Source organism: Anguilla anguilla, chromosome 17 (genome assembly GCF_013347855.1).
Source record: "Anguilla anguilla isolate fAngAng1 chromosome 17, fAngAng1.pri, whole genome shotgun sequence".
NCBI lineage: Eukaryota > Metazoa > Chordata > Actinopteri > Anguilliformes > Anguillidae > Anguilla > Anguilla anguilla.
Window position 1 is genome coordinate 15,703,152 of NC_049217.1, and position 24,237 is coordinate 15,727,388.

At 45.7% G+C, this 24,237-nt stretch overlaps 3 protein-coding genes and 4 non-coding genes across 7 annotated transcripts; all 7 read right to left on the reverse strand.

Moving 5' to 3' along the window:
* Positions 1-376: 376 nt before the first annotated feature.
* On the reverse strand, positions 377-5,398 carry lin7b (lin-7 homolog B (C. elegans)). The gene is made up of 6 exons (XM_035398461.1): positions 5,241-5,398; positions 4,088-4,206; positions 3,152-3,223; positions 2,649-2,858; positions 2,067-2,230; positions 377-1,016 (listed from the first exon to the last, which is right to left on the reverse strand). The coding sequence occupies exons 1-6, from the start codon at positions 5,275-5,277 to the stop codon at positions 995-997; spliced, it is 624 nt and encodes a 207-aa protein (XP_035254352.1). The 5' UTR covers positions 5,278-5,398; the 3' UTR covers positions 377-994.
* A 683-nt stretch (positions 5,399-6,081) lies between these two features.
* snrnp70 (small nuclear ribonucleoprotein 70 (U1)) lies at positions 6,082-15,501 on the reverse strand. The gene is made up of 11 exons (XM_035398462.1): positions 15,123-15,501; positions 14,068-14,221; positions 13,605-13,667; positions 13,465-13,519; positions 11,589-11,653; positions 11,437-11,499; positions 11,260-11,341; positions 9,814-9,915; positions 8,829-8,931; positions 8,171-8,378; positions 6,082-7,993 (listed from the first exon to the last, which is right to left on the reverse strand). Exons 2-11 carry the CDS (start codon positions 14,212-14,214, stop codon positions 7,382-7,384), a joined length of 1,500 nt encoding a protein of 499 aa, XP_035254353.1. The 5' UTR covers positions 14,215-14,221; positions 15,123-15,501; the 3' UTR covers positions 6,082-7,381.
* Positions 15,502-16,770: 1,269 nt separating this feature from the next.
* rps11 (ribosomal protein S11) lies at positions 16,771-20,366 on the reverse strand. The gene is made up of 5 exons (XM_035399317.1): positions 20,262-20,366; positions 19,403-19,537; positions 18,438-18,513; positions 17,717-17,846; positions 16,771-17,000 (listed from the first exon to the last, which is right to left on the reverse strand). The coding sequence occupies exons 1-5, from the start codon at positions 20,274-20,276 to the stop codon at positions 16,877-16,879; spliced, it is 480 nt and encodes a 159-aa protein (XP_035255208.1). The 5' UTR covers positions 20,277-20,366; the 3' UTR covers positions 16,771-16,876.
* On the reverse strand, positions 17,232-17,313 carry LOC118217465. Its single transcript, XR_004763217.1, has one exon. It is a non-coding gene; the product is annotated as a small nucleolar RNA SNORD35 (small nucleolar RNA).
* Positions 18,171-18,252, reverse strand: LOC118217466. The gene has a single exon (XR_004763218.1). It is a non-coding gene; the product is annotated as a small nucleolar RNA SNORD35 (small nucleolar RNA).
* Positions 18,807-18,888, reverse strand: LOC118217463. The gene has a single exon (XR_004763216.1). It is a non-coding gene; the product is annotated as a small nucleolar RNA SNORD35 (small nucleolar RNA).
* On the reverse strand, positions 19,662-19,743 carry LOC118217467. The gene has a single exon (XR_004763219.1). It is a non-coding gene; the product is annotated as a small nucleolar RNA SNORD35 (small nucleolar RNA).
* Positions 20,367-24,237: the final 3,871 nt, after the last annotated feature.

The window sequence follows — 24,237 nt, forward strand, 5'->3', positions numbered from 1 at the left end:
TGTGCTGATCCACACAGTCAAGTCTTAATTCAGCGCTATACGCTAACACCATTCTGGCTCAGGACGCAACCGGAACATTCATGAGCTAACACCTGGCAGCTAAACTCACCTTTCTCACCATTATCATGCATTAGCCGTATATATTCAAACTAAAATGTCGGTGCCACCAACACTTCTGGCAAATGCATTTCTGCGCTCTTCTTCGAACAGAGTAAAAGAAAAATGTAAATCATTTCAGTGTTTAAGACAGGCCAGTCAATTCAAAATGTAAGTGCTGTGGATGACAGTTTATAATACAGCTGTATACCAAAGTCCCAGTCGAACCTAACAGTTGACATTAAAATCAATTCAGAAATTTAAAAAATGACAGTTGAAATTCAGGTTAACTATGATTTAATACAGAAATGGCAAGACACGATTACACCCGGATGCAAATATGAAAATCTATCGGTATTTCATGGGTAAATACATAAATTAAATTATAAATTATACGGTAAATGACTGAAGGGGCGTGACCCAAACATATGCAAAGTATGCCGGGTCGCAAGCTCAGGTAACCGAGACATGATCGGGTCGCTGCTCAAGTTTTTTTTTAATTCCTCAGCGACACAAAAAAACAAATAAATAAATAAAATAAATAAAACCTGCTAAACATACCAATGCAATATACTATTTTCATTCACCAATACAAACAAGACCTGTTCCATTCAGCTCAACACTGAAAGAGCATGTGGTTCAGTAGCTTAATGTTGAAAAATTACTCAAAGTTTTTGGATGACCTTGGTAGGTTTCTCTAGTAGTACTCAGATCTGCGGATAACTGTGTTGAAACCACTGTCTAATTTGGATAACATCTGACAACAAGTCTAGATCTAACACAGCTACTTAAATTTTTCCTTTTTCGTTGCACGGTCGCTTTATCATCTGGCTTCCTATTGGACCAGAGGGCTTGGGTAGGCGGGCTTAATATTAGCTTGATTGAAGGACTAGACCAGTTAGCCTCGAGACTCCAAAGACCTGCGAGTGTAAAAAAAAAAAAAAAAAAAAAACAGGGGTTAACTAACATAACTAACATATTGCTTTACCTAAACAGTAGAAACTGCTTCAGTAGACTACTGGCTTCAATTTGCAGCCTTTCCCATGAAAACATTTGTGTTTTACAACACAAACATTTCAACGTTGCTCTGCATCACCAAATGGAAACAAAGGCTAGTCCTGCTGACTGAATCTTCACCTTAACGCAGCGGTTCCCAAACCTCTCCTTGGGTACCCAATCAGATCCAGGTATTTGCTCTGCTCCACCTCAATCACACCAGACTCAACCAACCGTGATAGTCAGCATCAGGTGTGCCGGAGATGGAGCACATTAAATACCTGGATCTGGGTGGGGGGTACTCGAGAAGAGTTTGGGCAACCACTGCCTTAAAGAAACAAAAATCACCTCCTCAGATCTACATGGGATCAGCATTAAAAGGACAGCAGTATTAAACGCTTTAAACTGTGTTTTCACAGCTCAAGTGAATGTTTTACCATCAGTTAAAGATAAATCAATGGCCAGAGACTCAGGGCTTTATTCAACCCACCTTGTTACTTTTTTGCTTCTCTCATAAATTAGTGTGCTGGGAATGAGAGGAACGGACTCATATTTTAGCCAAAATGATCTGAAGGAGGAAAGAGTATGTTTCCTCATTCAGAGAGTTCTGTGGTTGGACAGGGAGAGGTGAGACTAAAGAATCTAGCTCTGTGGTATGAGGGGGACAGGTGAGGGTAAAGACTCTTGCTCTGTGGTATGAGGGGGAGAGGTGAGGGTAAAGACTTGTTCTGTGGTTACAGGGGGAGAGGTGAGGGTAAAGGCTCTTGCTCTGTGGTATGAGGGGGAGAGGCGAGGGTAGAGACTCTTGCTCTGTGGTTTTAGACGGGGAGAGTTGAAGGTAAAGACTCTTGCTCTGTGGTTTTAGATGGGGAGAGTTGAGAGTAAAGACTCTTGCTCTGTGGTTTTGTAGGGGGAGAGTTGAGAGTAAAGACTCTTGCTCTGTGGTTTTGGAAGGAGGGAGGGGGGTTGCTCACGAGTAGCTGGTGTGCTGCTGCCGTCGGCGGGCGCTCCTCAGCTTCTCGAAGCGCGCCTCCATCTCCTCCAGCACCTTGGGGGTGTAGCGCACCACCAGCTTCACCGAGCCCTGCGCTGCCTTCAACAGCTCCACCGCCTTCTCATGGTGCTCCCCCTCCACACTCTGTACAGGGACACACACATACATATACACACACACACACACACAAACACTAAATTATTACTGCTGGGAGATCATGTAAAATACATTCTAAAACACTTGTATTGACTCCACAAGCTCATAGCCCACCAATACACCAATAATAACCATTTTGGGAGTTTGGCAAGTCAGATACAGAAATATTTGCTCTTAAAAGACATTACAGTGAAAATATGATCCATTTTTACCCATTTTTTTTTTACCACAGTTCCTGTGGTCTTACCACACTTTTCAGTAAACTGCTGTTCACACCAGCAAGAGAGGCAAATTTAACATTTATAGAGCAACCAACCAACCCCAAAAGCCGTCCACCCTCTGACCACTCCACCCTCTCCCCCCCTCCCCCCTCTCCTCTCCCCCCCTCCCTGCCCCCCTCTCTCACCACTCCGTTGACGGACAGCAGCTGGTCGCCGCGCTTCAGCCCCCCCTGCCGGTCGGCCACACCCCCAGGGATCACCCTGGAGATGTAAATGGGGGAGTTCTGCTCTTTGCCCCCCATGATGTTGAAGCCCAGCCCCTCCTCAGTCTTTGGCAGCTCTACCACCCGTGGGTGGGCGTGGCCCTCGCTGGCGGCAAAGGCTGCGACTGTGGCCTGGTACATAAACAGTGTTTTATATATATATATATATATAGATTGTTTTATAATATATATTGTAATATATACAGTTTTACTTTAACTTCTTGTTTCACATAGTTTCTTGTAAGACATGTTTGTATTTGTACGGAAAGCACTTTGAACTGCATTTACATGTATGAAAAGTGCCATATAAACAAAGTTTGATTGATTGACTTATTGATTGATTGATTGATTGATTGACTGATTGAGATGCAGTGGCCTGGGCCCAATAGTAAGTGAACTGGGTGCCCTCGGTGCACTGTCGTTACCTTAGCAGTAGCTTGGGCTCGAACCTCAGGCCCTCCGACAATGTCCAGGGTGTCATAGAGCTGCTCGTACACCTGAGAGAGAGGACAGAGGAGGGGTCAGTCCAGCATTTCAGAGCACAAACTCGCAAACTTCCAGGAGCACTTTGCTTTTCGCTGGGAAAAAGCCACCGTGAAATGTTGCCAGGCGGAAAGCTTGCTTATCTGCTAATTTGTGTGACGTACAGTATAAGATCTTGATTTTATGATGCCTAATAAATAATCTAGCAATAGCTTACATGTAAAGTTAGAACCTCCACAGTCCCTCTCCAAGCATGATTGAAGGCCATCATTTTAAACAATGATTGGTCATTCTGGCCACGAAGTACTAACACAGTTATTTATTAACTACTCCTAGACTAAGTATAGCCCTTGGGACCGACAGAAACGAGTACAACCACAGTCCACACAGATGAATCATCACCGGCAGACCACAATCCTAAAGCAACCGAAGGGATTAAGATGTATCAGTGATCTTGCTCCAAGAATTAAACTGGAATTGAGGGCCAGTAATGGCCAATGTGAATACTGTTACAGTATGGGAAACGTCCATGTCACCGCCGCCCACAGTACAGACCAGACAAGAACACGCCCAGTGATTGGATTACACTGGAGCATTCGCTAAGTACTGGTATTAGCGGTGCACGACTATGGCAGCCTTATGCTATTACATGAGCTGCTTATTCTCCCTTTCGCGATAGTGTATGTACATGCCGGTAATCACAACAACACTACTCACAATCGAGCTTTGCCAGATTTCATTGATAGAGATCCCGCAGGCGCTAAGCCGTCAACGCTACCCGCTAGCGTGTACAACGCAGCTCGCAGCGCCGACGGAGTTCAGTCAGGCCACTGCAATACAAGGACGCGGGGTGAGGAAAGGTAACATAGCTTACACACCTCTCGGATGGCGGCACAGAACTTGCTCTGAAGGACTCTCTGTAGAGCTTGCAGTTTTGGTGGGGGAAGCTCGCCGCTTCTCTGCAATCTGTCCAGCAACTCGATCACTCTGCACACATCTTTCGAGAGAGAGAGGGGGGAAGGAGAGGGAGGGAGATGGGGGTCTGTTCGCCTTTTAAATACGCATATAGCTGCAAAGCTTAACTGCAAAATGAACAGGTGGCGTTACTGTTTCCGTAAAACGAACAGAGAGGTATATTGACTATATGCACCCAACAGTTATTTTGTAACAACAGATATGCGCTGCACGTCTTCGATTGCTTCATTTTTTAAAGTGACAGAAAACTAAACGGTAGTGTTACATTAGCCTACATCGCTGTCAGACTTACGCGAGACTTGGTAAAACAAAGCGTAACTAAGAAGCACAATTATTTAACGAGCCGACCAACGGTACAAATGTATAAAGTATCAGCCAGTTCGGTCTGGATGTAGAGATATGCGATACATTTTGGAGAGTGGAATTCAGCTTCCCTCGGGTCTCAGCGCACACGTTTGTCTTGCTAGCTTGTTACTCTAGCTATCCAAATCAGTTCAGTATTACAGCATCATACTGGGTGGCTGGTGCAAACAGCCAACCAACACTCCAGAAAACACCGAAACAAGTGTTTTTATTTTATAGTTAGCTAATGTAACTGACTAGATAGCTGTTAGCAAACTGAATCAGATGTCACAGCTGACACCGACAGAATCAAAGTGATGATCGTATGCAGCATCCGCACAATACTACGTACAAATAAGGAGATAAATCGCTCCAACTACTAAGCAGGCAAGCAAGTCCCCAAGCCATTACTAGTTTATCTAAAGTAATACAACCGAGATATCTATCAGTGGGGAAAAAACAATTATCAAAAGAGAACAACTGGTTCGTTAGGTTTATATGGCTAGCAAGCTAGTTCGCTACCCTGAGCTAATCCCCCTTGTTAGCCATTGCAAGCGCTCAAGCGGGTACTATACCGTTTAATTTCTACGATTCATGAAATATTAGGATAAAATGTCAAGACGTTCAATGCGAATGTCACGCTACTGGATGTGATCTTTTTAAATGCATAGAATTTGCAAAGCTGACAAGCACTTTACATCTAGCTATAGCTACCTCTTTCTAAGCTGAGGGACTCCGTCATCGCCGCCATGTCTGTTTCGTTCGCCCATATAATACCATGACATCATTGAGAAGCCTTTGGCTGTGTTGGATGACATCACGCCATGCAAAATTATGCGCATAATCACTGCACTTGCGTGTGGGTCTCAAATGGTGGACACGTCTAACGGGATATCCCATTCACAGGTTAATATCGTAATATCAGCAAAATTTTGCGCATGCCAAATGCCACGGTTGTGGAGTACTCGTAAGCGGAGGAAGGGGAGAGACTAAAACCAGACACTGGGCGCATGAGTTCGGTCGGTTTTCTGTCCCCAAGAAGCACACGGTATCGCAAACTAGATTGCTGTTTAAAAGGGGAATTAACGGTACCTTCTTCACAAACCATGAGCTACAAGTGAGCAACGTTACACACAAACAAGACATTTTCATGCAAGTTGTTAATATTGAGATGGAAATGCTGTGACACCAAGTCGATTATGAAAAAATCTTTTCTGCAGGGCACCACTGTGCTCCCATATGCATATTTAAGGTTTTGCTGAGAAGATTACCATGCAGGCTTAAATAACTTGAGTATTCAGCTACCTGATTGGAGGGGAGCACTATAATTTGTATCAATGAAAAGATTCAATTCTGTTTCTGAAGACCCATTGCTTGAATGCCGTTTCTGAAGATTCTTCCACATAAACCCCATATCGCATTGACTACCCAATGAAAATACCAATGTGTTTCTGCAAGAGACTCAAATATCACAATTCCTTCTTGACAAACAATGAAAGAAAAATGAAGTTTCTCATTTACAGGCACCAATACAGAAACGCTTGCACACGGTTGCAACTGTCAAATAAAAAAATGCTTCTTTATTGAAGTGTGAACAAAATAAAGGGTAAAAACATACTTTTCAAAATTGACACACAACCTTTCTTTTCAGAGGGATCCAATAGGTTTGGTTCGATTCTGACCATTCCCAGAATAAAACATTAATATAAAAAGGAAACTACGCATAAGAATTTACAGTCTTCCGTTCGCTTCTCTGGGAAAGCCTCAATGTAACACAGCTGTGCAACTTATTGGTTGAAGTCTCGGTAAACGTCTGGTGAACGGCTTGGAGAGACGGGGGCAGTGAAAGCTCAAGAACTAACATTTGGTTCTACTCGACGATAACTGACAATTCATCCACACAGACAGGACACAGATGTGATTTACAGGTGTAAGTGTAGATGATTTACAGGATCGAATGCTGACGGCTAAAACCGAAGCCGGTCGCTCAAGTTCCTCACACATTTAATTTTAATATGAAAGTGAAGTACACTGTCCCATGATGTGCATGTACTGAAATGTAATGTAATGAAGCATTTGACAGGAGTCAGTAGATCCTGAAGTAGACGCAGAAGAGGTCAAACCTCCTGCCAAACGGCTTGAAAATACTTCTCACAGTAAAACCTGCACATTTTCGATAGCTTCGCCCCCGGTGCGCACACTACGTTTCGCGCCCTGACCGTTAACACTGGGACCGCTGGATACGACAGACGTGTAGCGCTAACACCACGCTATGCTACTTCCCTCCCTCGGGGGGAAAAAAGGCCTTTAAAAAAACTGAACGAAAGCTAAATTAAGAGTATCGACGAAAACAAAAACATCATTTTTAAAAGCCGGGATTGGTCAACTACCAGCTGAGGGGAGGGAGGCGCGGTGGGATGGAATCGGTACTGAGCCAGACGGAGGAGGAAGAGGAGGAGGGCCGAAGGACGCGCTTGGTTTTTCCAATCGGGGGCTAAAACTTGAGCGCGAGGTACGCACAGCTGCTCAGCTCTGTAATGGCCTGGTAAAAAACGTTTAAAAAGCAGGGGTCGCAAAATGACGATAAGACACTTACAAATCGCCTTGATGCTAGGAAAGTGACGAGCTCCGCAAAGCAGGGAGCGTTGTCAACGACTAATGGAACGACGGCAGTGGCGATTGGTGGATGCTAGTTCCTAGATACCTAGAGGCGTACATCCACCAATCGCCATCGCTCTTCTTGGGAGTGGTTGCTACCAACGTGGCCTGTGATTGGAGGAGCTCCTGTGCGTGCTCTTCCCGTCCCGTTGTTTATCCCTGAAGCCCGGCCGCCCTGCGCAGCGGGAGCGCTGCCCTCAGTACTCCTCGTCCGCCTGTGTCTCCATCATGTGACCGTTCTCGTTTGCGGTGTACCCCTCCTCCCTGTTCCACTCCGCCTCCTGCTGCGGGGCCCCGTTCTGCCCGTCCTCCTCCCCCTCCTCCTCTGGCCCGGGCCCGTCCTCGCCGTTCCCTAGCGCCTCCGGGCCCTGGGAGGCCTGCCGCTCCTCCCCCCTCCTGTCCCCGCCCCTCTCGCGATCGCCCCGGTCCCGCTTGTGCTCCCGGTCTCTGTCCCTCCTCCTCTCGCGGTCGCGCTCGCGGTCCTTGTCCCTGTGGCTCCGCCTCCTGTCGCGGTCCCGGTCCCCGCGGTCTCGGTCCCGCCCCCTCTCCTCCCCCTCGGCGTTCCCCTCGTCCCGGCCGGGGTCCCCGGGGTTGGGCTCGTCCGGCGCCCTCTCCCCCTCGTCCCCGTTCCCTGAGCCCGTCGCCCCCTCTCCTCCCTCCTCGCCTCCGGCCGCCTTCCCCCTCTCGCGCTCCCTCTTCCTGTCCCTGCTCCTGCTCCTCCTCTTCCTGTCGCGGTCCCTGCTCCTCTCCCTGCTCCTGCTCACCTCCTCGGCTCCTCCTCCTCCGCCTCGCTCCCTCTCCCTCTCCCTCTCTCTGCGCCTGCCCTCGTCGGGACCGCCCACGCCCGGGGGCCCTCCCCTTTCCCCTCCCCTTTCCGCTCCCCTGTCCCCTCCCCTTTCCACTCCCCTGTCCCCTCCCCTTTCCACTCCCCTGTCCCCTCCCCTTTCCACTCCCCTGTCCCCTCCCCTGTCCCCTCCCCTTTCCACTCCCCTTTCCGCTCCCCTGTCCCCTCCCCTTTCCGCTCCCCTTTCCGCTCTCTCCCTGGATGGGGAGGCGCGGCGCCTCCTCTCTCTGGAGCGGGATCTCCTCCTCTCGCCGCGGTCCTTCTCCCGGTCCTTCTCCCTGCTGCGGTCGGCCCTCCGCTCGCCGCCACGTTCCCGCTCGCCACCACGCTCTCGCTCGCCACCACGCTCCCTGGGGGGGGGAGGGGGAGACGGGCAGCGCTTAGCACAGCACACGTGTACACACGTATATATACACACACCACACACAGCACACCTATACACACTACACACACGCATATATACACACCACACACACAGCACACCTATACACACTACACACACGCATATATACACACATACAGGTATACACATGCACGTACAGAGGTATATACACACACGTGCACTCTACTCATTCTCTCATCCACTCACGCTCCTCCTCTCGCGCACTCCAACAGACTCCGCGGGGAAGGGCACGCCCGCACGCAGTAAACACACAGTACGCGCTCACTCACACAATTACGCTCAGCCAGCAGACACCAAACATCCATTTAACGCCTCCCACGGGGGGGGGAGCCCCAGAGGCTAAACACAGCTGCGGGGCTCGGAGGACCGCCTGCGAGCGACGGGGCTGTGACCTCACCCTCCTCCGATGGGCCTCTCGTCGTAGCGCGAGGCGTCGTCCCGGCCCGAGTGCTTGATGTTGACGTCGGGGCCTCCCCTCCGCGTGCCGCCCAGGCCGCCGCCTGCGCCGCGGAAAAAAGGGGTTAGCGCAACTCGTACACGCGTGTACATGCACACGCGTGGACGCACGCACACAGCATGCGCACACACACATGCACGCAGACGAGCGCACACAAACTTGGGAGTAAGAAAAAAAAAAAAAAAAATGGGAGTAACGGTTGATCAAAGCCTTTCTGGTTCTAGGCACTGTGCTGTAGCAGTTAAAATAAAAAAAACCAACAGGATGCTGGGATATGTAGCCAAAAGTATCGAGTATAAATTCAAGGAAGTTATACTAATCTTATACAATACATTTGTAAACAGCACACACACACACACCCATGCACACAGAGAGAGCTTCCACAGAGCACGCCCGTACCGATCTGCATGTGCAATGGCCGCAGGAACGTTCCAGATTAATGCCGGCTAACTGCGGCTAAATTTAGCTCTGAGGGGCCGGTTCTGATTCTCATTAAGCACAACGGCCTTTTCCTGCGAGGGACCCTCCCCTACACGCTGCTACAGAGGCACGCTCACCGCACGGCAAGCTGGGAAATCAATGACACTGAACCAATTACTGCATCCGTCTCACTCACACACACACACACACACACACACACACAGCTTTAAGGTTTCACCTCCAAATTCTACTGCTGTTTACATGCTACAGACTCCACCTCTGCCTTGATTAGATTCTCGATAAGCTTCCGATGACTAACGCCTTCACTTCTACAGCATATAAGATACTTTGACTGAAAAACACCACTGGTGCCTGGTTAATCTCCTCCCCCCCCCCCCCCCCCCGAATCGGCAGCCATATTCCGACAGAGCAGAAAGCTAGTTTCAGAAGCTGCACATCGACACCCCCCGTGTAAGCAGTGAAACGTCGGGCCGCGCTTCCTCACCCAGCCTGCGGGGCTGCCATCCCTTCACGGTGCGCCCTCTCTCCACGTCCACCAGCACTCTCCTGCCGTCGATCTTCTTCCCGTCGGCGTGTTTGTAGGCGGCTAGGAGCGGCGGCAGGAACCGGGATGGAGAGGAGGGAAGAGGGAGGAGCGGGGTGGGGGGAGAGAAAGAGGAACGAAACGTAGCGACGTTAGCGAAACCGCAGCTCTAGCGCCCAATGCGTCGAGAAAGGTGGCAGGGTCAAAGTTCAAGGGGAAGGGGGCACTGTAACCATTGGTCCGTTACTAAATGTGTGAAAATTCCTGGTTGCTTCTCCCATACTGTAGTTGGGGGTCAGGTGGCAGGGGTCAAAGTTCAGGCGGAAGGGTGGCACCAAAACCTTTGGTCCGTTATTAAATGTGTGAAAATTCCCGTTTGCTTCTCCCATACTGTAGTTGCTCTAGTTTGAAAAGGTAAGACTTGATATTTATGCACTGCATTTGAGTTGTGAATGTGTCTAAATTAAATTCCACTGTTTCCCAGACACACAGGCAGCAATGCAGCACCACCACTTAATTTCGGTAGCCACTGCTACAGATTTTTCCGCTGAGCTCAAAGGCGAACGTGCCCATTGGTCGAGAACAATAATTTGAATTGTATTATCTGGCAAACCGTCTTCCTCGATACTACTAATCATCCATCCATCCATCCATTATCTATGCCCACTTATCCTGAGCAGGGTCACTGGGAGGGCGCTGGAGCCTATCCCAGCATGCATTGGGAGAGAGGCAGGAAAACACCCTGCACAGGCCTCCAATCTATCGCAGTGCACACGCACCATTCACTCACGCACTCATACCTATGGGCAATTTAGAGCCTCCGATTAGCCTAACCTGCATATCTTTGGACTGTGGGAGGAAACCAGAGTGCCTACAGGAAACCCACACGGGCAAGGGGAGTACATGCAAACTCCGCACAGAAAGGCCCAAAGCCGAGATTAAATCTTTTGTCCTGTTGCTCATAGCCGGGCAGGAAGTTTGCGTGAATGCTTGCGCTCGCTTACTTTCCCTTTCAAATCGACTCGTAAATATGCGACGTCGCCAGGCATTTGGCAGACGCTCTTATCCAGAGCGACGTACAACAAAGCGTATAACCATAACCAGGAACAAGTGTGTCGAAAACCCTAGAGGGCAGTACCGTTCCAAGTGCAGGGAACAACCGCATAGTTCAACTTGGACCCTGAAGTGTTAAACTGATTAACACTAAACACAAACGAGAACAGCAACAACGCAGTCTACGCAAAAATACAAGCAGTAGTTAAGACGAGTGCGTTAACTAAGTCACCTACGAAACAGCTACCTGGTTACACAACCCTAAGCTTACGGGGTCAGTGAGTCGTCCGAGGGGAATCGGCGAGCTGGAGGGCGCGGGCGTAACCGGCGGGAGGGGCCGGCGGCGGTACTCACAGTGCATGTCCCGCTCGTGCTCGTACTCGATGAAGGCGTAGCCGCGGGGTTTGCTCGTCTGCTTGTTGTAAACGAGGTAGATCTGCTCCGGGGGGGGGAGAGGGGGCGTTGTTAGTGCCAGCTTCCGACAAAACAACGCCGCCCGTCGTAACGGTAAAGGGAAAAAAAAAGACTTACGCGCTTAACTGGCCCGTAGACTTCGAACTCGCGGCGAAGCTTGGACTCCGTGGTGTCGTAGTTCTGCGCGGGAGAGAGGAAAATCAGGTTCTGGACGCACAGCGCGATTTGACTGGTTGTTGGCAAAGACAAAATATTTTCCCAGCACTCACCACTCTAGCTACAAACAGGGTCCTGAAGGCGTCTCCCTGAGCGTTGGGGTCATTGTGTGGGTCCCCTGGAGGGAGAAAACGTCCCCACAAATACAGTCCGTTATCACACACAGCTTCACACACAGGACCTGCACTCACCTTACAGTGCAGCGACTATGGACTTAAACACATTTCATCCACTTTTAATTCAGTGCTTACATTTCTATGTTACACATGGGTGTTGGTTTCACTGTGATTTTATTTGCCAATAGCTCAATGTTGTTCATTTCTATCATGTTTGCATTCCTTTCGGCTGTTTTCAATTGCATGTATCACAGACCTCTTTATACTCTAGTTTAAAATATGAATTTCTGTTACTTTTCTTGTGCAAACATTTCAGCATTCCCGCTTCCGTTTGAATACTGATGTCGAGAAATAAAAAGGAACACTCCCGTCTACGAGATTTTCATTGCGGGTTGCTATGGATACAGTTTTTCTCCTGCCTATCACTTGTCCAAATCCAGAGTAGTTATTGGTTTCCCCTGCAAACAATGCCTTTGAGTGAGTGCAATTAGTGCACAAGACCCAACCAGAGAATTCAAAGTCTCTGTCCCTGCAGGATTTGAACAGGTTTCAGCTGAGCACAAACACTGTAAGCACACACCACTTACTACAGTCAGACTCATAAATTAGTTCATTCAAAATTCTCTGAATTAGATTCAATTATTAGACTAACTCTTTTAGGCATAAGATCACAAATATGTGATTAGAATGTGCTTAACTGAACATTCAAATGCTGATGTCACAATCGCTCCTGGTAACTGAAAGCCCTAGAGTTCTAGAACAGACTCTGAATTTTGAAAAAACCTACTCTTCAAAAGGTTAAATTGCAAAATATGGTTTGCTTGAATTGTTTCCTTCAAATAACCACAGTTGGTTAAAGCAAGGTTTGGTGAAACACCACCCAGGGAAGATATTTCGGCAGCATTATATTTGCTTTACACATGGTCCGTTTTCACATCCCCCCTTCACACACGTTCCCTCTTTACATTACATTACATTACAGGCATTTGGCAGATGCTCTTATCAAGAGCGACGTACAACAAAGTGTATAACCATAACCAGGAACAAGTATGACGAAACCCCTAGAGAGAAGTACCGGTCCAAGTACAGGGAACAACCGCATAGTTCAACTTGGACCCTGATGGTTAAACTGATTAACACTAACAACGAGAACGGCAACAACGCAATCTATGGAAAAATAAAAATAAATAAAAATACAATAAATAAAAATACAAGTAGTCGTTAAGACAGGCGCATCAACTAAGTCACCTATGAAACAGCTGCCTAGTTACAACCCTAAGTTTTAGTCATTTACAGGGGGGAAGGGAGGGATGGGGAGAGGTGCAGCCTGAAGAGGTGGGTCTTCAGTCGTCGTTTGAAATGGGTCACAGTCTCAGCTGTTCTGACCTCCACAGGGAGGTCATTCCACCATCGTGGGGCCAGAACAGACAGGAGACGTGTTCTGGAAGTGCAGGTGCGAAGAGGGGGAGGTGCTAGGCGTCCTGAGGTAGCAGAACGGAGGGATCTGGCTGGCATGTGGGGTTTGAATATCTTGTGAAGGTATGCTGGGGCTGATCCCTTGACTGCCTGTTATGCTAGGACCAATGTTTTGAATTTGATGCTTTACACACACATCCCTCCTTTATACACATCCCACCTTTACACACATCCCCCTTCACACACGTTCCCTCTTTACACACGTCCCTCCTTTAGACACGTCCCTCCTTTGACCCGCCCTTCGCGCACGTCACACCCTTTACCCATGTCCCGTCCTTTACACACACATCCTTTGACTGTTGTGAGCCTCCCAGACACAGGTGGCGCTCATACTTACAGATCTGCAGTTCGGTCTCCAGGACGGTTTGCCTCCGCTCGGCCTTCTCTCGCCTCTGCGACACAAACAAGCGTTAGTACCGTTCCGCTCACTCTGTCACCACGACAACAGAGACCCCACCCCCTTCTCCGGCCACCTACCTTCCTCTCCAGCCTCTCCTCCCTGGTGGCGGCTTTGGTTGGCGGGGGGGCATCTCGGGGATCCTGGGGAGATGAGAAATGAGTCGCGTCCACATACCTCTGCTTTCGACAAAATTCACCTCAACAAAACTAGCCAACCTATGCAGTGACACAACATTGAGCCATTTGGCTGTCTAAGAACAGACAAAAAGAATTATGAAGCAAGCCTTGCAATTCAAAAAAAAAAAAAAATGTTAATGTTCTAAAACCTACAAAAGCCCAAACACTGAAAATTCAAAGCATCTAACAGAGCCTTGGCTTTAACTGCAATCAGGTGATTACAACAGCAGACTTCCCTGAGAGGATAGCTTTATTGCTCGATGTCTTAGTTGCGGTATATTACAGCGCAGGGCATGTAGGATTGACCGGAAGGCGTTTAACGGCTGAAGTTCAGGTCGCACTCGGGTTAATTACCGCCACGTACCTCGAAGTGCCTGATATACGGGGCAATGCCGCAGTATGGCTGATTATGGTGTTTCTCGTGGGGCAATTTCTCCAGCTGCGGGAGGAATGGTATCGGGTCTCTCGGCGCAAAGAGCGCCAACAGGTTAGGGGGTAGAAACTGTGTCATTTTTCACCTGCAACAGAAAGGTTAAATGTGTTCAGTTTTACTAAACTGGCATAACATAAGCACGGCTGTTTCTGAAACGGTTGCAGATTGAGGAATGTAACGAGGAAAATGAGTAGCTCCCGAACTTAACATGTCACAATAAGAGGCAACGTTACTTAATTCCGAGGTTCAGTTTCAGCAAGATTGCTAGGACCATGAGACAATCATCACAGAGAGTGATATAATCGTCACATTGTAGACAACTATACAAGCAGCACACATTTTCATCGTCCACAGACTTTCTACATGAAGAATGTATATATGGGGGCCACAAAGTAAAGTTCCTTTAACTGTTCTTACTGTCTCACACCAAGGCCATCTTACCTAGCCATAGGTTACCTTGGCTAGTGACATAGCTTGATGCAATACAAATTTTGCGAATACAAAAAATGCTGAAATTCACCACGAGTGCCGACTAATGATCACATTCGTGTAATTAAAACAAACGAAATTAACGTAACCTTATTTATTCAACGTCTGGTCCGGGGGGTTTTGTAGGGTTACTACACCAGCGCTGAATGTTGGCTGTCGGACATAGATTAGCCACAAACAATCGATTGTTGTGAAGCTAGCAAGCGCGAACTACCTCGGGATTTGTTTCATCTAACTGCAATTTAAGTTACTGTAAGTAGTTAGTTAGCTGGCTAAACACCATACCGTCAAAATAAATAAATACAAATAATTCGATTGCTAGGGTTAGGCTAGCTTGCTAACCCGGTTTTGCAAACACACAAACGTACGATTGGCGGTGTACAAAGTTAGTCTTGATACTACTAGTCTAAAGCAGCTACCGGACCTCGTGTTCCTAGTGTTAGCAAAAGAACTAGACTATACAACGGTGGTTAGCTTAACTAGTCTAATCAACTTACCGTTTTTAGCATTCAGTCTCTTTATCCGCCCGGATGATGACAAAAGCCGAAATTTAATTAAAATAAAGCGCGATGGGAAACGCTGCAAGCAACAAAACAGCTAACGTTAACTAGCTAATTAAGCAGAGTACCTAGGAAACCAGGTCATTCGTTAGCTAGCTAGCTTATTATAACTCTATTGGTAACACTTGCCGCGTTTCTTCACGAATATTACTTGTGTTTCGGGCAACTAACTACCTAGCCGCCTATTTAACAGTCCAACATTATTTCAACGTGCAGCTCTTCGGACAATAAAAGTTAGCTAGCTAGCTAGCTTGCTAGTTTCTCCTTCCTCGTTTAGCTAAGGCTAGCTAGCTAAGTGGCGCGAGAAGCACCGCCTCTTTTCGAGATATCAGCTCATGCAATAGCAGATGCCAAGAGAAACATTGACGCCACCTAGAGCACCGGCGGACAACTCTATAATCTTCACAGCTAGATAAGTGCCTGCAGTTTAGTTTGTTTCAATGGAAAATTGCATTTCGTTACCCAGGCGGTCAGCAAACAGCATGTGATTTCTTGCTGCAGACTTACGCACAGCTTTCATACACTTCATTTTGTATCATTGCACACTGGGATTGATGAAAAGCCAGGTAAATCTTGGTGAGAAATTTGTTTCAATCGTCTTCAAGTTCCAATTTTAGCAGACCTCTGGAAATAACATGTGCATTCAATTGGAAACACACTGCACTGCATTTATGTTGGTGATATTAGTCTTCTGAAATATGTCACACAAATGTGAAATATATTTTTAATCAAATGCAAGTTTTTCATTTTAGATACAAAAATATGTATCTAGCCTGTTAACCCACAAAATTATACTGAATTGGAAAATCTGTTCACCTGGAAATGTGATCTCAAGTGTTAAAACCCCAAACTCCATTTATATAACCATGGTGCAGATTTATATGACCCTGTGAACTAATTGTTAACTTAGTATATTGATTGATTTGACTTTATAATTTGAGTAAATGTCTTTGGATAAGCTTGTGATACCACACAAACATGTCACTAAATAAAACATACAAACTAAATGGTCATACTTCACATACAGAAATTCACTTTGCTTAAAAAACAAAACTGTGGACAATACTGCCAATAATAGCAGCAATAAATTTGACTGCTTGCATATTTGCAATAATTTCACTTTTTATACCTATTATAGCTGAAAAAGAGGCAGGATGAGAGGGAGATAAATGGAAGACTAGATCACATGACCAGATGAAAAAGGCATGGTGAGTTATAAACAGCGTCACACCAGCTTCCCCTTAGTCATTTTAAAAATAAAAAAAACTTAAAACTGGAAAATTATAATCTGTAAAGGAAATAAGACTCTGGGTTAAAATAAAAATTGTACCACCTCCACAGATGACATGCACTCAACAGGACTTAGGAGCAATTACCATTACACAAATCAACACTCAGTAAAAATATGGCAGGAGTATCTTGGCATTTAAAAAAAAAAAAAGTAATACCTCTTCCTTTTCCCACTTGTCCTTTCCATATCCGGTATTATGAGTATAATGAAGCATGGCATCTAATTATAATTCCTTAAAGTACTTAGTTTCTGCGCACACCAGCCACCAGTATCTACAGAAATTAACCATGTGACCACATTTAAATCGAGCATTTCCTTTATTGAAAACAGACATAGTACAAGTGAGCCAGAGTAGTAACCCAGACAACTCGAGTCATCAGCCTTCAATCTCTGCCACCCTCTAGAACTTCTGGAACTGTTTCTTAGCGCCGGCTGCCTTGGTGACCTTGAGGACGTTGAACCTGACGGTCTTGCTGAGCGGTCTGCACTCCCCCACGGTCACAATGTCTCCCACCTGCACGTCCCTGCAGAGAGAAGGGTTTCAGCATCATCACCACCACCACCACTGCCTTCCATTCTGTGATGACATCATACCCACCCACCCAATCAACAGCTTCCAATGCCTCAACACCAAAACTCATTCATAAAGGAACATCCGCCGTGTCCTCAGAGCTCATTAAACTTTCCAGCAGCAGTGACCGCGCAAACGACAGACAACCGCCAGGACTTTATCAAGTTAAAATTTTGAAAGTGGCTGAGCTGCATCAGTGTTGCCATGAGGCAGTGTCGTCAGAGCCGAATGCTTGGAAGACCATCGTGAGATAAACATCATCTGCAGCTCAGGCTTCTAGGCTCGGCTCCTGGCAGTAAGGGCCAAAAGCATAGAGGCAATATGAATGCCACCCCTCAACTGGTTTAAGTGATATGAACAGATGGTGGCGATGCTCACCATATTATATATGATTCGACAAGACGATAAATAAGGTCTAGTCATTTTCCTGCCACGTCAAAAGCAGCAATGTCCAAACTAAAGCAAACCCTGACCGATTAAACTATAATTAAGGTAGGTCAGGATAAACCATCACCCCTCCCATGGCAGTCTGATATGTGCATGCTCTAAAGCAGGGGTCTTAAAAAAAGGTAACCAGGAAGCAGGTGCGTGCAGGGAGCTGTGAACGTTAGCGGTCAACCTTAGCCACAGCGGCTAACTGCTGGGGAGCAGCTAACGCAGGAGCGCTACCTGAAGGCGGGCGAGAGGTGGACGGACATGTTCTTGTGCCTCTTCTCGAAGCGGTTGTACTTGCGGATGTAGTGCAGGTAGTCCCGTCTGATCACGATGGTCCTCTGCATCTTCATCTTGGTCACGACACCTGGGTGAACATGGGAAGGCGTCAAACCACACGCACAATGGGCAAAACATCAAACCGAAAGCAGAAACGATGCAACGGTTGTTCACAACTCAAGACGGATGCACTTGCGTTTATCAAATACACTCTGGACACAAGTATCTGCCACGTAACATAACATTATCTAACCCTATCTGAACGTTGTGTTATGCAATTATGGCAAACCAGACACCCCTGTTGGTGCTGCAACTCATCTGCTTATGCAGATTAACGAACCGAAGATCATCTTTATGCATGGTGAGACCGTACAGATTGAGCCTGCACTTAAGGACGACGTGTGCGGGGGTCTGGGCTGCATCAGTGTTGCCGTAAGGCATTGTCGTCAGAGCCAACGGCTTGGAAGACCATCGTGAGATAAACATCACTTGCAGCAGACAAACCTACAAACCAAGATTTCCCCTGGTTCAGTGACAGGTAGCAGGGTCACTGACATCTGTCAAAGCACCCTGATTTTCTAACTTTGGCAATGGTAAGAACAGCTTGTGAAAATGGTTGAGGGAAGTGGGAGTGGTCTAGGGAATGGCCCTGACTGTGGACGGCTAGCGGGGGACTGACCGGAGAGGATCCGACCGCGGATGGACACATTGCCAGTGAAGGGGCACTTCTTGTCGATGTAGGTGCCATCAATAGCCTGGGAACCATTAAAAAAAAAAAAAAGTCTGAAAACAGAAACAATCATTCCCCTCCACTCACACCTGAAATAAACTCTGCTGCAGATACATCCTCAAAACTGTTTCCTACACATTGAGGTCAAAATAACCAAACTGTCACTAAAGTTTCAATTCAAGCTCACAGCAAATGAGAAGAGACAAATTCCATCAACATATTACAGCTTCACAAACTGACGCACGTCATTATAAGTTAAGGTACCTGTGTGGATGGAAGCTTTCTTAAGCCAAAGCAAACGTACTCTGCTCAGACTTCAGAGCTGCATCAGTTTTGCCATTAGGCAGTGTCATCAGTGCCAGAAGCTCAGAAGACCATCGTGAGATAAACATCATTTGCAGATCAGACGAACCTACACTCAGTTTTGACTACAATGACCATGTTTCCTTTACATGTTTGTTGAACAAGAATAAAACCAAGTTGACTAGGTATGCTTAGATCATACATTTGTTTCAACATTACAGAAGCCACATCAAAAACATTCCTGAGTTCACACCAGTTACATTCCCAAAATTTAAGGAAATATTTTTTTTAAAAGACTAAATGGTTGGTGCAACTTTACACGACCGCGTGGAATTTCCTATTTCCAGCTAGATACTTCCTCCACGCTTCTGAAAAGGTACTGACACCCAGCATGTTATATCTAGGCTGCAAAATTGAATATGTGCATCAAGTTCTGTTAGTGCTGGGATCCAACATAATAGGAGTCAGACCAGTTTGTCACAGTGAACTGCATGCCCATAGGTGAGGTGGATATGCCCTAACCCCAACATGGTCAAAATACAGCAGAAATTTATTCAACAACTAAACTGTCACTAATTAAACGAAAGCATTACTCAGAATGAACGGCTCACCTCTCTGGGCGTCTTGAACCCCAGGCCGACACTCTTGTGGTAGCGGGGAAGCTTTTCTTTTCCGCCGCCCTCACCCAGCAGAACACGCTTCTTGTTCTGGAAGATGGTGGGCTGCTTCTGGTACGCCCTCTCAGTCTGTAAACACAAAACCAAAACTCATCGGTAACACAGCGCAGAACTTGGAAACGAAACGCATGGGCCTCCGTAACCACTGTACAGCGAATATGACCAAGGAGGTGGCTAGCCGGCTAACCAAAGACGAGCTGCATCAGTGTTGCCGTAAGGCGTTGTCGTCAAAGCCAGTGGCTTGGAAGACCATCGTGAGATAAGCATCATTTGCAGCAGAAATGCAATATTCCCCTACCTAGAATTGTATGGATAACTTTAAATCATAGTTAGTTTCACTGTCAGGCAAGTTACCCAACTGGCCTTGTCGGGCCGACAGTATTAGCTAGCGAGCGTTTAAACGTCACATGGGCTACAGAGATAGCCAGTAATGAGTTTACACCTAGCTTCAGAGTTCCGCTTTTCGTAGATGTTCCAGATAATGTGAAGTTTATTAAAGGTTTGCGTACTGGGATGTGGGACTAGCACGGTCCATTTGACGATACGTGGCCTGTTAGCGAGCTAGTTGCGTTAATATCCGCTCCACATTTTCAGGATGAGACACGCTGCTCAATTGTACTACGCTAGCAAGTTCATAATGCAGCAGTATAGCATAGTTTTAACGGCTGTAAATTGCATATATCGATCGATTATGTATTAGTGTTAATTATTTTAAGATCGGAGCTCATCTGTAATAAATATTTCACAGGTATTTCAGGAAATTTTTGCTACCACGCCGTAACACTGAAAATACCTGTGCGTCCGCCATCTTTGCCTGCCGAGTCGTAAAGAGACCCTTGCATGCGCGCGCAGGGCCCAAGACAGCATGGACAGGAAATGACGTAAGATTTTCTAGGCGGTCCCCAGGAAGGTGGGATTAATGACAAATTTGTGTTTTATGGTTATTTGATAGAATGTAGCTACGGTCAGACTACAACGTTAAGCACGCATATATGCAGGTTCTTCGCATCAAACTGAACGTAAATGACCTGAAAGCGTTTTCATATTTCCACCTTCTCCTTATGGCATAAAAGCCCCCAGGATGCGCTGCAGTAACAGGAAGAATTATGCCTCTAGTGGCTGAACCCTGTATGATTTCTAAACAGTAGGACCCCTTTTGCCTCCAGAGCTGCCCAAATTTGATTCAACAAGGTGCTGGAAACATTCCTTCGGGACTTTGTTCCAATGCTGACTTGTTAGCATAACACAGTTTCTGCAGATTTTTTTTGCCACAAGTTCATGCTAGGAACTTCCCATTCCACCTTATTCCGAAAGTGCGCTGTGGCCTTGAGATATGGGGACTGTGCAATATACTGTACTGTCATGTTTGTGGAACTGGCTTGAGATGATGTGTGCTTTGTGAAATGGTGCATCCTGCTGGAAGTATCCATTTGAAAAAGTGTAGACTGTGGCCAGAAAGGGATGCACATAGTCAGCAACACTGCTGAGATATATTGTGAAATTCAAATTATGCTCCATAGGGAGCCAAATGTGTGCCAAGATAGCTTTACCCACAGCATTACACCGCCACCAGCAGCCGGCAGTTGACACAAGGCAGGATGGGACCATGAATTCATACTGTTGACACTAAATTCTAACCCTACCATCTGCATGTCACAGCAGAAATCGAGATTTGTCAGACCAGTCAACTTTTTTCCAATCTTCAATTGTCCGGTTTTGGTGATCACTTGCCCACTTGCCCACAGGTCAAGAGACACATGCATTCAATGATGTAAGTTTGAGAGTTTCCTTTTTGAATTTTTTGATCTTACTGAATGCCAATGAATGCTCACATGTCTATTGATCCGCAGATACAGATTGGACACTTAGCAAGCCAATTTTGCACTTGAAAATGTGAATTGCAAAAATGTGTCTTATTGCAAAAAAATACACATGGAAATTGCAAGCATATCTTTGGGACCGATATAAAAATATGGGGTATTCGTGCAAAAGGGAAAATATTTATTCACAAATATGTATGCATTTGTACCAATGACTGAACATTAATTTAAATGACAATATACAAGATACAAGTTGAAAGATATTTGTGGATAGTAAAACAAATTTGTGGCTTGTCTATTATTTATGGATCATGATACACGCATTTGTCAATAATTCTGAGACTAATATCTCTGCATATGTTTTTAAGATGCTGGGCTCATTACTCTGGCACCAACAATAATACCACAGTCAAAGTTGCTTAGATCATGCATCTTGCCCATTCTAATATTTGGTTTATCAAACAAATAAACCTCTTCACCATGTCTATATGCTTTACATATTGAGTGGCAGCCACATGATTTGCTGTTTGGAGGAGCAGGCTATTTGTATTAAAGAGTAGGTGTGCCCAATGAGAGGTGGAAAATCCAGGTTCAGGAAGTAAAAAGTCTTCCAATCACCTGGATTTGCTAACTAGCACACTTCTTCAGCACGAGGTAGAACTAATTAGTGAAATCAACTGGCTAGGTTCACGGGTGGAAGAAATGCATGGCAGGGCTTTTAGTTTCTGACCCCTGGACTTTCCACCTAAAAAAATGGCCTGTGTGTGTGTGCACGTGTATGTGTAGATGTATATGTATATACCAATCCCACAGTCAATCATTCTCCCCATTGGACATTTAGCTACATCTGCCAATAGCAACATCTGATTTTGAACGTAGCCAATTGCAGGATACTTGGATACACAGACAAAATGGACATATACGGAAGTGCACATGTTTTAAAAACTTTGCAGTCGCCATCTTTGTTTTGTTTGGAAGCTAGCTTGTTTACTAACTAATAATTGCCAAACAATCAAAGCTATTGCTTTTACAGCAGTATAATCTTTGTGGGAATCTCATTATGTATTTCTAAAATGCATTCTCTATCATTTCACACGTAAACCCCCATAATATCATTTCATGACTACGGATGGGTATAATTTTAATTTTTACAATATCCGTGCTAAAACAATACTTTTGAAATCTGAACTGGTAGTTTCATCTTCTTTAAAATAAGGAGAAAATGATGACATTAAACAACATCTGTTTTATTGCAAAGACACATCCCATTGTTTGAATCCTTCTGGGTGAAATACAGCCACACTACAGTCGTGCTGAGTGTAACATTAGCTAGTTTGATAATCAGTCCACAGAGTTTAACATTAGTAAAGACGGCACCAAAATTAAACACCAAAGTCGGTGTTGAGTTTCAGTCTGGTAGATGTTGGTCGTATGGGAACCAGTGCCATAGTGCTACGGGGTTTTGGGACCCAACCCTGTTCATAACAGTTACATGATTACAAGGTAGGCCCTAAAATCTTGGACTGAATACTATTGCAGGCTTCGCCCAGGTGAGTACAAAATCTGTTTCCAGTGCACAATCTGTTGCCTTCCATACCGGGCGAACCCTTATTGGATAAAACAACTTTGGTGCATTGTTTTGCGCATGCATGCATACAAGTTACTGGAACGTTAGTTTACTTAGTAGCCTTTGTGCAGCTGTATTTTCTATGAAGGTAGCTAACAAGGCTAGCTAGTTGATAATATGAGAGTGATAAAGCCTTGTTAAATTTGATTCAGTTCATATCATATTGGCCTTAATTTCTAGTCTTTCTACAGTTCACTTGCTTTAGATAACTGCTAGGCCTTCCATACAGTCCATTCTGCAGTTCCCTTGCTTTAGCTAACTACTTATCTTGAAGACCTTTAGCCATTTCCTAATGGTGAGACTGTTCAAAACATATCCTTTGTGAATAACCACAATTATGTATGCTTCGCGATGTTTCCAATAAGGGGTTGATACGTATGAATGACACCAGTACAGCAAGCGGAAGGCAACAGGTTTTGCATGGACAACATATTTTATACTGACACCCGGCCAAGGATGTTCTTGGCTTTTGGCTCTTGCCTTTCCTTGTTCTGTGAGGCTGCAACAACGACATTACATGTAGCGATCAAATTGATCAAGAGCATACAGGCAAGATGACTGATGGCCAATTTCACCGTTAGTAAGTTTTTATAACTTGAATTCCTTATGCAATATTGATTTTCAAATTATAACAGAATGTTCCATACATATCTTTAGGTTAAGTTATAAAAGGGGAGCCATATGGATGGTTCATTGATTTTCTGAAAGTGACAATGGTCAAATTGACTGCTCTGCCATTTCTAATGTTAGCTACTTTTTAAATCAGGCTACTGTAGCTTGCAAATGGCAGGTTTCTAAATGAAAGTCAGCTAGGTCTATAGATCATAGACCAACATACTGTCACAAAAGTGGGTGGTTAGGACCCAAAACTCCAAACGGAATTGAAACGAAGACTTTACTTAACAAATCCGGAACAAAAGAAGGGAACAAAAGGCCTCGCAGGGCAACTCAATAAACACAAAGAAAAACTTCAAAACACAGGAAACAAACAAAATCCAAAAATCCAAAAGCACGTAAAAACGGAATGTGGGCAAAAACACAGGAAGCTACTCTCAGGAGGAAACACGCAGGGCAGAAACACAATCAGAAGCACACATAAGGATATAGCACCCGAGTCATGGAAGACAGCACGTAAATAGACAAGACACTGACGAGACACAGCGGGGCACAATGCACAATCAGGCCACAGAGAGGGAAGGGAAAACGAGACAACAAAAAAACAATAATTGAATAATTGAAAACAATAATACAATTAAACAGGGTAACAGAACAGAACTAAAAACTGAAGTGCCGCCATCTGGCGGCCCAAAAAGGGGAACGCA

Coding starts and splice junctions, on each gene's coding strand:
- lin7b (XM_035398461.1), bottom strand. CDS start 5,277: ATGGCGGCGATGACGGAGTCCCTCAGCTTAGAAAGAG. Junction 4,207..5,240: donor GTCCCTCAGCTTAGAAAGAG/GTAGCTATAGCT, acceptor CTCTCTCGAAAG/ATGTGTGCAGAGTGATCGAG. Junction 3,224..4,087: donor TCTGTGCCGCCATCCGAGAG/GTGTGTAAGCTA, acceptor CCTCTCTCTCAG/GTGTACGAGCAGCTCTATGA.
- snrnp70 (XM_035398462.1), bottom strand. CDS start 14,214: ATGACACAGTTTCTACCCCCTAACCTGTTGGCGCTCTTTGCGCCGAGA. Junction 13,668..14,067: donor CGTATATCAGGCACTTCGAG/GTACGTGGCGGT, acceptor TCATCTCCCCAG/GATCCCCGAGATGCCCCCCC. Junction 11,342..11,436: donor TCTACGGGCCAGTTAAGCGC/GTAAGTCTTTTT, acceptor CCCCCGGAGCAG/ATCTACCTCGTTTACAACAA.
- rps11 (XM_035399317.1), bottom strand. Junction 18,514..19,402: donor GGTTCAAGACGCCCAGAGAG/GTGAGCCGTTCA, acceptor AATGGTTCCCAG/GCTATTGATGGCACCTACAT. Junction 17,847..18,437: donor CCGCGGTCGGATCCTCTCCG/GTCAGTCCCCCG, acceptor ATGTTCACCCAG/GTGTCGTGACCAAGATGAAG.